We start from the raw sequence: 12,333 nt of genomic DNA, 5'->3' as shown, positions 1-12,333 counted from the left end.
TTCGAATATTTTTTTATTAAAATTAAATTAAATTATTAAATTAAATTTTAAAATTTATTTTATAACGTTAATTACCAATAGTGTCAATTTTCAAAAATTTTAAATTTTAATTTTTTTTCAAATTTTTAATAATTTCAAATTTTGAAATTTATTCTACTATTTTTGTTTATTTCAAATTTTATAATTTCAAACTAATAATACTATTAAATTTATCTTTTAATTTATATTCTTATCATATAATTTTATATTCTCAAAAGAAATTTATACTTGTTTTAGTCTGCAACCCTAAATACATTTTGCTTTTTTTTTTTTTGTCAATCCCTGCATATAAGGGCTATTCATGTACAAAAACATAAAAATCCAATTATAACCAACAAATCAAAAAAATTTTAATTTTCTTTCATCTTCATCAATAGTACTACACATAGCCTACTTTTACCAAAAATACAACTTCCAACATTACCAAAAAGTCCAACATATTATTCATCTTATTAACTTATAATCTAACACCTCTAATTAATCCACTTTCCGACAATTTCTGTTCCTTCTGAGTCTCTATCTGTGAGTGTTGACACCGCTGCCAAGCGTCAAGCACTCCAAAGATCCACGCATCTTCCGCACCTGCTGAAAAATTTATTGTTCAGCACCATAGCATAACCCTATTATTAATTCAAATTGATACAACCGTAAGCACAAAAATTTATGTGTAAGCTACCAAATATGCACGTTCATAAAAAGTACTAACTTTGGAATTTGATTTTGATGGGTACATTTCATTTCAACCCAACAAAATTACTCCTTCACTTATGGCCTAAATTAAATACGGATTTGGAGACTTTCAATAATAACCACAAATAATTTTTTATAATTCAAATCATATAAAATTATATCTTTATATTAAAGTGTTGAAATTTTTCACTTCTGTAGAGATACCAACATAAAGATATCAATTCAGAACAAAGAGATATGTAAAGTTTTGTGTTTTAATTTTATAAATATATATACTATGAGCTAATTTTAATTCTTCTTCTGAATTATTAAGAGTTTCAAAGTTCAAACTTTTAATTAAAAATGACCTAATCAGAAATTAAGGTAGTGTTTGGTTGATATCCATAGACACAGTGACACATGTCTGCTGTTTAATTTGGTGAGACACAACTTTTCGAAGGACACGGGAGGACACAGAAACACTAAATTTATGTACCTCCAATTTGGTGAGACACGAGACACAACTTGTGAGACACTGATTTTTTACTCTTTTACCGTTATTAAAATTTTAAAATTTGTTTTCTTATCTCTCCAAACCTTTCTTTTTTTTCTCTTTCTCTTTTAGATTATACAACTAAATTTATCCTTTTATTTTCTTCAAGAAAAAATTGTACATTTAATTTTTTTATTTAAATTTTTATTAATCTTTGATAAATTCTGAGCTTTAAATTTTTATTTTTTTAAGAAAAATTATATATTTAATATTTAAATGATAATTTAAAATGATATTAGAAGAAATAAAAAAATTAATGGTGATGATGAACAATGTTTGAGGTAATAGGTATATAGTGATGGTGATAAAATTTGTAGTTAAATGAAGGATAATTCAATCTTTTTTAAATATGTGTGTTTTGTTCTTTATTTTTATCAAATACAATACAAAAATACAAATATTTTATGTCTATATCTTTAATATTTATGTCTATATTTATGTCTCATTATATATATTAACCAAATGGAACCTAAAATAATGTTCATAGATATATGTTTATTAAGTAATTTAAGAAAAAAAAAATAGACACAGCATAGTAAAAAAAAAAAATTCATATGTAACACGTGAAATTAAACCGTTCTCCAACACCAATGCGCAATCATATAAATGATATAATCAAAGATGAAGTCATTGATTTAGCCCTTCATGACTTGTATTCAAAGTCAAAGACTCTGGTCAACCATGGAAACGTCCATGAAGGTTCCTATCTAGGCTCCACTTTGAGGCTTACCTCCTTCCTCGTTCTTTCTATTAACATGAAAAAAATTCACACTTTTAATTTCATTGAGTTAAATATGGATCTTTAAAGTGAAAAAGTTAATAGAATTAGTAAAATAAATAACTAATTACTTTTAAATTAAGATAATAAAATATATATTTATGAATATTATAAATTAATAAAAATTAACTTCTCATTTTACATTTTTACTTCTCTTTCTAAACACTTTTGATTTGAGTTGGGTGTTACCTAGAATCTACCGAAGATAGCAGTGTATATTACTAACTAACTAACACACATGAGTGTGTCCAAATCCATAGAAGGAGACAAAGCAAGGGGCATGTGAGCGCCACTTAGATTCATTCATCCTTTTCTCTCTCCAATTTCACAACAAAACTAAGCTGTTTCTGCCCTTGCTTCCCTCCTTTTACTTGGTCTCTCGTATTCCAAAGACACTTTCACATTACACAAACTGAAATTATTATATATACTATTTGCATTGGAAGAAACATGAATTGAGGTTGTTTCTTCATTCCTTCATTTGGCTTCTCATTTTGGTTGGTGAGCTTGAACCTGCATCCTATGCAGCCTCTCAAGTTTCCAAGTGGAGTCTTTCTATTCATGTGGAGGCCATGCTTTGAAGAGGCTCTTCTCAGAATCTCACTGCTGAAAAAAAAAAGGGAACTTTGTCGCTTTGTTTAGCTCCCACAAGCTGAAGCTTTCTTTGTGATCAAACTATATCTGATTCAGTATATTTAGGATTCGAGGTGAGTTTCATTTTCATGAAAGTTTCTATCTTTTCCCTTTATCTGTTTAGGGGCAACTTATGCTGTTCTGGAATTTGGATTTGAAGATACATGTGCCGTTCTTATTTTGTGACTTGTTTTTTGGTTTTGAAATTAACTCATTATATTGTCCTCATAAACAATTGGCTTACTTCAAATAGGATTGGATCTTTGAATGATGACCATATTTCATTTCTATATATATATATATATGACAAGTCTTCATCATATATCTGTGACATTCAATTTTGGATGCCATGATGCATTTTCAATGAAGAAATTTAGGGAAAATGAGTTGTCCTTCATAAATTGTTGAAGTCTTTGAGATATTTCCTTAAGCTGTGACCTTTAATTGAAGGTGTTATGTTGCTTCTCAATGACCTTCTATGTATGTTTCTCAAGTTTTCCTTCACTGTTCTGAAAATGCAGTCCAGCTCCAGTCAAGTTTAATTTGCAATGAAGTGTTTTCCATTTAACTATGGAGAGAAAAAGGATGATCCTAAGAACTTTCTATCGCTTTCGGGTCGGTCTAACATGTCTACTTATGTTGAGGGTGAGATGAAGAGATCTGGTTCCGAATTGAATTCTCAGGATGTCTCAGACAACAGCACAGACTCCTTCAGGAGGAATGCATTTCCAAGTATGTCACAGAGACCCAGCAACCTCAGAGTATTCTCTGTATCCGAGCTGAAATCAGCCACGAAGAATTTCAGCCGGTCCGTTATGCTTGGAGAGGGTGGGTTCGGGTGTGTCTACAAGGGACTTATCAAGAGTGCTGATGATCCTTCAAGAAAAATTGAAGTTGCAGTCAAACAACTTGGTAAAAGAGGGATTCAGGCAAGGCTTTTTAACTTCTTATCTTACCTCTATTTCACCTCTTCAAAGTTATACAAATTTGGTTGTTGTTATGTATATATATATGTATTTGGATTCATTGTGTATGGCATTTTGATGTGTTTTGATATCTAGGGCTTAGTAATTGAACTTTCACCAAGTTGCTTAAAGTAGAACAATATTAGAAGTTACAATAATGGGCTTACTAAGATTCCCTGCCTGCTATACAAGATTGCAATTATGTTATTAGAATTGAGCAGGTCTAATTCAACCCGAAAAGCTAGCTCTGATGATGTTAAAGGTTACTGAGCCTTTATCTCTAGAGTCTACTTGATATGGAACTTTAATGCATCCCTTGACTAAGACAAGGACTTGGAGCCTGAAATTTGATTAACTACAGGATAGGCCATGATAATCTGATACCTTACTATGAATTATTCTATTCCAAAAACTTAAGCTATTAGGTAGAAGTATATAAATAATTTTACATTCAGAGTGTGTTACCTTCTTCTGTATTTGTTTCTGTTCATCACAAATTCACAATGCGTTAACCTTGTGTTATTATCTTTTTGGCTTTATAGGGTCATAGGGAATGGGTTACAGAAGTGAATGTTCTAGGCATAGTTGAGCATCCTAATCTTGTGAAACTAGTTGGATACTGTGCCGAAGACGATGAAAGAGGAATCCAGCGGCTTCTAGTTTACGAATACATGCCAAAAAGAAGTGTTGAACATCATTTATCCCCTAGATCAGAGACTCCTTTACCATGGAGCATGAGATTGAAGATAGCTCAAGATGCAGCTCGAGGCTTAACATACCTGCATGAGGAAATGGATTTTCAGGTATAGCCAAAAAGATAGCATATAATTTCCCATTGTGTAAATTTTTCACTTTGGTCCGCGATTTTGTAAGCATATAATGTCTCATATACAAAGTCAAGGACCAAAATGAAGCAGTAACTAGCTAAACTGAAAGATAGTCAAATGTGTTATGCATCTTGTAATTCTTGTGCTAACTAAGTAACTATCTATGTGTGTCATATTTAGATAATTTTCAGAGATTTCAAATCTTCAAATATCCTTCTGGATGAGGAGTGGAATGCAAAGCTATCTGACTTTGGTTTAGCAAGATTGGGACCATCTGATGGATTAACTCATGTCTCAACTGCGGTATGGCCATGTTTAGCAACCTATAATTTCATATATTTAATCCACTCTTCACCATAAACAGAGATTTTGTTGATTTTGATCTTTGCATAAGCAGAAAGAGAGAAGATACATAAATAGTTATGTCTTTAACAATAACAAATATTCTTAAATGGTTGGTGTGTCAATCAGGTAGTAGGAACAATGGGGTATGCAGCTCCTGAATATGTTCAAACCGGCCGACTTACCTCAAAGAGTGATGTATGGAGCTACGGTGTCTTCCTTTATGAACTCATTACCGGCAGGCGCCCCATCGATAGGAACCGGCCCAAGGCCGAGCAGAATCTGTTGGAATGGATAAGGCCATACCTCTCAGATAGTAGGAAATTTCAGATAATATTGGATCCAAGACTTGAGAGGAAGCACCTCTTAAATTCAGCGATCATGGATTCTTATGTAAATGCCAATCCACAGGCACCATTGAGCTTTGTAGAATCAATAGAAGCTTCCCATGACACTGAAATAAACAAGAAGAAAAGGTTCATTATGGACACAAAATCTGCAGATTGTAGTAATTGGTTTAGGATGTGGAGACCAAAGGTTATAAGAGCATGTTGATTATTATATTCTCAGCTTTTAAGCCAATCAAATAACCCTATTAATTTGAGGCAACATTTTCTTTGTTACTCTTCATCATCTCCTCTAACAAAGTGTACATAGCTGCCATAAAGTTCTACACTTACCATATGAGTGGTTTCTAGCTTAGCTTGCATTGTTCAAGAAATTTTAGAAAATTCTAAGCATACTACTCTACCAATGTTTATGAGACATGGATGTAATTTTCATTCCATATGGATGTATAATTGTACATTATTGAATGAGTTGAGTTATATGCAAAGAAATATTATATAGATAATCTATTTTTCATATACCTCAAAGAAACTCTATCATAATTTCTATTTGATTTGTATAGATTTTACAGGTTAATTTCATGAATATGGGTTTAAATTTTTTGAAAGTAAAAAAAAAAAAACAATATATGAATTTATATGAGTTTTTTTGACAGATTATGATTTTTATATATCATTTCAGCCATTCATTTTGGTGAATTACACCAACTAAAGAACCATCATAAAACTAACCTTATTTTGTAAATTAAACACTGTAATAATAAGATTCAATATTAACATGAAAGTTTTAGCTATGTCTTCTAGCATCATTATTATATCATATAAAATATATTCCACTCATCATCCAACTTGTTTATATATGTGTGTATTATGTCAAAGATATGTAAACATCAACTCTGACGTTAAGATCACACGGGATTTATTTTCAATCTAAATTATTTTATTGCATGAATAAAGCCAATAAAATGGTGGCTTTTTCTTTTCTTTGAGTGATTTGAAGGGTAGAAAATATATGTGGAAATTTTATGGTGGAGGTTGAAGAGAAGGACTGGATTGGAACAAAATATTTGACTGAATCGGATAGGATAAGGATATGCATAATAAAATGCTTGACTATAATAACTATTGGATTATTGTGGTGGCAGAAAATTATTAAATAAAGAAAAGCCCTATAATTAATTTTGGGAAATCAAAATAAAATAGAATAAAGAAGACAACTATTATAATTTTAGTTATTATTTACTAGTAATTACTAAATTTGCCTCATAATAAATATAAAGAATAACCTCTATCACTAAAAAAGTGAGAATATTCAGTGTACCTGAATGTGACACTCCAAAAAATAGGTTTAATTATAGAAAACTAATTAAAACCTTTAGTGCATCACACGCGTATTTAACTATTTATATTGAAGTCCATAAAATAAAATAAAATAAAATAAAATAAAAACTAATGTGTAATATATAACTTAGGTAACAAGTTTTTGTGGCACAATTAGTCCATTACTATGAGCTGGATTTTTCTGACCTTAATCATTCCAAAAAGCCGACTTTATTAGGTTTCTATATGTAATTATAGAAAAAGACTCGTAATAAAAAAACAACCAAAACCTGCAAGCTAGGTTGCATGCTTCCAAGGTCACGTTTCATGGAAAAAACAAATGAAAAGTTATTTATTAATTTTATGTACTTAAGTTTTTTGTCATGGACAACCTAAATTCATATATTAGTTATCAGATTATGTATAATCATGTTATTATATTATTGTATTAGTCACTATCATCTTAAATTTATATTGTAGTATATTTTAATCTATATATCATCATAATATTTTAATTATTGAAAATGTCAAAAATTTATAACTCATTTTTAAACGATAAAAATCATAACTTTTTCATTCTGATATATTCTTTATTTATATTTATTTTGAAAAATTGTATCTTCTCAATTCCCACATCAATTTATTGGACAATCCTCCACCAATCACAGCCGTTGATTCTGGTACCTTCATCACTCAGTAATCAATCTGAACCGTACGTTCTCTCATTCCCTCAAATCCAACGTTCAATGATGCAGATGATTGAAGTTTCCAACCACAAAATTTAATTTTGATGCTTTAAGCATCATAAGTAGTCATTTGGGTCGGAGATTCTAAGATTTTAATGTTATAAATTTTAGGATTCTAAGGAAAATGCCGCTAAAATCAGAAAAGTTGTGATTTTTTTTTCTTCAAAATAGTACAAAACCAACGAAGGTGTTCGACATTTAACGGCGTGGCAAACTGTATATAAAGGCTTCAAGTACACACTTTTATGTCCTATTTTTGTTAGCTCAAAACACCATCAATATGAATGTTCAACGCATCGTATGGTCATAGGCTCATAGCCATCTTCCTTTGTAATTTTTCATAACTACACAGTGGTTTTCTGTGAAGGTCCCTTGAACAAACAGGACTTGGAGTTTTTCTGAGCTGGGTTGGAGCTGAATCCAAGGTACGGAAGCTTCTCAAATATGTTACTTTTTTTATATATATAAAAAGTTTTCTTAGTTGATTGGTTATGTTGCTCAGTCTGTGGGTGCTGTTGTTATTGGATCATTTGTTGTTTGTGTTGCAAAGTTGGAACCTTTCCTTTTTGAGCTTATTTGGGTTCGTTTTGGATTGGCACAACTCATAAGGATTAGTCTCAAGGTAGACTTTGGATTTTCTTTTTCTTATTTGTGTATTTTATTCATTTTGTTTTTGTGAGGTCACCTCAAATTTCTATCATGGTTTATTTTGTTGATATTGAAGTTGTGTGATGTAGAAATGGAGTCAATAGGAATAAGAAGTTTGTGAATATTGTATTTTCCTTTTGTAGCATATAGAGACTGTAAGTGATAGTTTTCGTTAAAGAGGATCAAATTTTAAGGTAAAGAGAATTTATGAAGTTGACTTTGGGTGTTGGTGGAAGTTTAGGAGGATATGTACGGCAAAGATGCTTGATCTCAAAAACAAACAATGAAGTAGTTGATTAATGGTTCCTGATTTTGTGTTTTAACTTTAAACTTTGAGAGGAAGAATTTGTGCCTGTATTTTATTGCCTTTTTTTTCTTTTTAAATAAATAAATAGCTTATGATGTAGTTAATTTGACTCATAATATCTGGTTTAATGATTATAGCCCATGTCATAAGTATTTTCATGAATAGCATGTCTTTGTATTCATTAATTATTACAGCTGAAGCTTCAACTCTTAATGTTCAAAGCTTATTTTGGCAGGTGTATTATTTTGCTGCTACAAAATCATTTCAATATTTTCGTATAGAAGACTTTTCAGATCTTTCTGTTACTACTTGAAAATGGGTTTATATGAGCATTCGGATGTTATTCAGTGGGGTATTGATTTTCTTGATGGTGACAATGGTTACTGTCCTGGATACTATAGTAATGCTTATCAATATGATAATGGTGATGCCTATACTGAACACTGCTACCATAGCCATTATGATCCCTATATTGGAGACTGCTCCTTCCGTAGCCATTATGATGCCGAAGAAAGTAACCAAGTAGAGAATGATGAGATCATTGCGCGTACTCTTCAGGAAGAGTTTCAACAGCTACAGATTGCTGAGCAATCAAGACAGTCGCAAGCAGAAGAACAGCAGTTCGCTGTATCTGATTATTGGCCTAATACACCAACTGGGAACTATTGTACGCCAGGTATGGTTAAAGGACTTGTGCTTGTTGATGTTAGATGTTTTTCTTGTTGCACGAAGTTGGTTAGTTTATTCAGATATGTTATTTATGCAGGTCATGACTATACTCACGAAGAAGTTAATGGCGTAGGAACTTCTTATTCATGTTATAGTCCTCATGAAGTGACAGGATACTCATTGGAGCAAACAGACAAATATCCCTTTGATGATGAAATTGAGAAGAGATTGAGTCAGATGGATCCAATTCGTGTATGTGTTTCTTCTCATGCTTGTGTGGATTCATTTTTGAATCATCTAGTGTATCAATAAAATAAAATCTCAGTTCCTTTGGATGTTCATTTTAGTAATAAACAACTATGCTTTTTAACTTGTTAGCTTAATTGATGTCAATGTTGAAATTCAGTTCAAACGGTTGTTGCTAAGTTTTATTGTGGAATTTGGAAGCAGTTATTCCTACTTCTGGTTTGAGTTAGTGGTAATTTTTAACATGTTGGTTTGTCCAATCCCTCAGTTTAAGAAATACTATTCCCTGTTAATTTTCTTACCCTCATTATGAAATTTGTATGTTAATTCGGTATGATTTTAAAATTGTTTTTCCACTATTGTGTAGCATGTTCCAAGAATAAATGGAGAAATTCCTTCTATTGATGAAGCAACTTCAGATCATCAGAGGCTTCTAGATAGGTATACTACCTTTGATCTATTTTATTTGTCATGGTCATATATCAACTACGAGTATGTGGTTGATTTTCAAATTCTATCCTTTACACAATAGTTTAATCACACCCAACATCAATAGAGTGGTTTGGTTGGATATGAAATTTCAGGAAGTGTATTTCAGTTCAAAAAAAGAAAGAAAAAATAAGTTTAGACTGGCTGACAGAACAATTCATTTGTGTAACATTGTCTTTTATTAGGCATATACTCAACATGCCATATATATTGATACTTTTAAACAGATTGCAATTATTCGACTTTGTGGAGCATCAGGTTCAAGGTGATGGCAATTGTCAGGTATGATGCTTTAATTTTAATGTTCATTCAATGTTAGATAGCATCTTCCATATTTCAAATAGTAAAATATTTTAAATTCCTGACCAGTTTCGTGCATTATCTGATCAACTATATAACACGCCTGATCACCATGAGCTTGTGAGACAACAAGTTGTGAACCAGCTGAGATCACATCGAGAGATTTACGAGGGATATGTTCCCATGGAATATGGTGCTTATTTGGAGAAGATGTCTAAGTAAGAATCCAGTTTCTTCCTCTATAATTTCTTCAAGGGTAACCAATAACTCCTTTTACTTAAATTGTTGATGAAACCAGGAGTGGTGAATGGGGCGATCATGTCACTCTTCAAGCGGCTGCAGATTCGGTATTAGTCTTGCAACTTCAATATTTATGTTCCACTGTGACAGATATTTGCTTGGCCAAAGTTTTCATGAATTAGTACTTTGACCATTTGAACTTTAATGTAGTTTAGGCTTGGAGTTTTCATGTTTCTTCATGATTAACAATTACTATGACATATTGTCATTTCTAAATCTTCTAGAGATTGAATGCTCAATTTGCCTGGCAGCAACCAATTGTCATTCCTACTTAATAAAATGCATGGACCAGTTACCGATTTTTAAACATTATTCGACCATGACACTAGAACACAGGATGAATCCTTTTTGAAAGAAACCATTCATAAAATTTCAATCATTGTGAAGTTCATAATAATACTTGAAGTTACCAGTGGTGTGATATGCATTTTTACTTACTATTGGGCAGCTCTGAAATTTTGTTCCTTGTGTTATTTTTTCAGTATTGTGTAAGAATTTTTGTGATGACTTCTTTCAAGGATACCTGTTGCATAGAGATTGTTCCTCATTTTGAGAAACAAAAAGGAGGTAAGATATTATTCTTAATTCTCTTCATCTCACATTGTTTCTTAAAATCTTTCCGAACAATTCGACATAGTTTTCAACCCCAATGGTACTTCAGAAATAGCAAATGATTCTAAATGCAACGTTTTATATTCTTCTGTCTGTTTGTTAAAATTGTTTGAATAAATTACCATCATGAACAACATATTGTATTAATAATTTTCCATTTTCTTAAGGTAACATTTATTTTAGGACCTCTTTTTCTGTTGTTCACCTTCATATACCGTAATCAAATTGAAAATTGTGTGTTTAATGCAGTGATTTTCCTCAGCTTTTGGGCAGAGGTGCATTACAACTCAATCTATCCTCAAGGAGGTACATTTTTAACAAAACTTTCATCCTTTTGGATCAGAATTTGATCAAATGACTTGGGATTTATGTAATTAAATTACTATGAATGGCCAAGCTTAACATATATTGTATTAAACTATTGATCCAGATATACCTTCAATTGAATCAAGAAGGAAGAAAAGGTGGTGGAACTTTGGGACTAGGCATTAAGATTGTGTAGCAACAAATTATTTGGTGTGCCACTCTCCTTTTTAGACCAATGGATTTCTGTATTCAAACTCATCATCTAAGGGTCGCCTCAGGAGAAATCATTGCATGCTTTGAGCACAGTTAATGCATATTTTAGGAACATTACAATGTTTTTAAAAGTTTAATACTATACGAATATACCCAGAACAAAGAATTATAGATGATCATAAAATATGTAATAAATGTGCTCCAAAACCATATAAGTATTTCTCGTTGTACAGGAGCAAGAACTTTTTGTGGTGCTATAGTATAACCTTCATGTGCCACATTTCTGAATAAATCAATTTGATTTTCCTCCTTATTAACAATATAATCTGGGCTTGCACCTATGAACATTTCACATTTTGGATACTTCCTGGATGAAATCAAATTGATAAATAGTCCTTATTTTATGTTTTTGGTAGGTCTTAAATATATGAAGGGTTAAAAGGTGTATAAGGTGAATGATTGATTCGTACTAGTTTGTTTCCACATGGTCCACAGATTCATTCAAAAATATAATATAATCATTATATTCATAAGGTTTTTAAATCATTTACATAGCTATCTTAGTATCTTACCCTTCTTTATGTAAGATAAGGAAACAATTAAAAAAAAACAAATAATAAGAAAGACACTAGCAGTAGTAGTAGCCAAACACCTCTAACATTGATCCCCACCCAACACTAAAAACTAACCTTAAAATAAAATCATTTAAAAAAAAGCCCTAAAATCTAAAACCCACAAAAACATCCACATATTAATCTCGTACGCTCCGAAGCTAAAAATAAAAAATAATAATAAAAATTAAAAAGCTCTTATTATCATTGATCGCTGAGAGCCTCCTCGTGCTGCGATTCATCCGCCGTGGCCGGCTGCAACAGCAACGACGTGAACGGCATGTATCGGTGACCGTTCACCGAGGCGTACTCCATTCCTGGAGGAGGCTGGCAGAGGTCGAGTCGGCAGCTCGGCCACTGACTCCCGCCGGCGCAGACCATCGTCGGAGTGGCGGATGCAGACGGCTGGACAC

General features: G+C 31.9%; 2 protein-coding genes across 2 annotated transcripts; both read left to right on the top strand.

The window, feature by feature from the left end:
- The first annotated feature begins 2,304 nt into the window (after positions 1-2,304).
- Positions 2,305-5,621, top strand: LOC107476293 (serine/threonine-protein kinase PCRK1). Its single transcript, XM_021136253.2, has 5 exons — positions 2,305-2,746; positions 3,194-3,601; positions 4,180-4,440; positions 4,645-4,767; positions 4,936-5,621. Exons 2-5 carry the CDS (start codon positions 3,221-3,223, stop codon positions 5,359-5,361), a joined length of 1,191 nt encoding a protein of 396 aa, XP_020991912.1. The 5' UTR covers positions 2,305-2,746; positions 3,194-3,220; the 3' UTR covers positions 5,362-5,621.
- Positions 5,622-7,331: 1,710 nt separating this feature from the next.
- On the top strand, positions 7,332-11,691 carry LOC107476292 (OVARIAN TUMOR DOMAIN-containing deubiquitinating enzyme 12). The gene is made up of 10 exons (XM_016096093.3): positions 7,332-7,644; positions 8,410-8,850; positions 8,941-9,095; positions 9,457-9,530; positions 9,806-9,860; positions 9,948-10,096; positions 10,177-10,225; positions 10,661-10,745; positions 11,040-11,096; positions 11,221-11,691. Exons 2-10 carry the CDS (start codon positions 8,490-8,492, stop codon positions 11,280-11,282), a joined length of 1,047 nt encoding a protein of 348 aa, XP_015951579.1. The 5' UTR covers positions 7,332-7,644; positions 8,410-8,489; the 3' UTR covers positions 11,283-11,691.
- Positions 11,692-12,333: the final 642 nt, after the last annotated feature.

The sequence above is a fragment of the Arachis duranensis genome, chromosome 2, assembly GCF_000817695.3.
Source record: "Arachis duranensis cultivar V14167 chromosome 2, aradu.V14167.gnm2.J7QH, whole genome shotgun sequence".
Classification (NCBI taxonomy): Eukaryota; Viridiplantae; Streptophyta; class Magnoliopsida; order Fabales; family Fabaceae; genus Arachis; species Arachis duranensis.
This window is presented reverse-complemented; position numbering and strand designations above follow the sequence as displayed.

What these genes read in the sequence shown, in the direction of transcription:
- LOC107476293 (XM_021136253.2), top strand. Translation starts at nt 3,221, where the DNA reads ATGAAGTGTTTTCCATTTAACTATGGAGAGAAAAAGGATGATCCTAAG. An exon ending in TTGGTAAAAGAGGGATTCAG is followed by an intron (nt 3,602 to 4,179) that starts GCAAGGCTTTTT and finishes TTGGCTTTATAG; the next exon opens with GGTCATAGGGAATGGGTTAC. An exon ending in ATGAGGAAATGGATTTTCAG is followed by an intron (nt 4,441 to 4,644) that starts GTATAGCCAAAA and finishes TGTCATATTTAG; the next exon opens with ATAATTTTCAGAGATTTCAA.
- LOC107476292 (XM_016096093.3), top strand. Translation starts at nt 8,490, where the DNA reads ATGGGTTTATATGAGCATTCGGATGTTATTCAGTGGGGTATTGATTTT. An exon ending in GTCAGATGGATCCAATTCGT is followed by an intron (nt 9,096 to 9,456) that starts GTATGTGTTTCT and finishes ACTATTGTGTAG; the next exon opens with CATGTTCCAAGAATAAATGG. An exon ending in CTCAATCTATCCTCAAGGAG is followed by an intron (nt 11,097 to 11,220) that starts GTACATTTTTAA and finishes CTATTGATCCAG; the next exon opens with ATATACCTTCAATTGAATCA.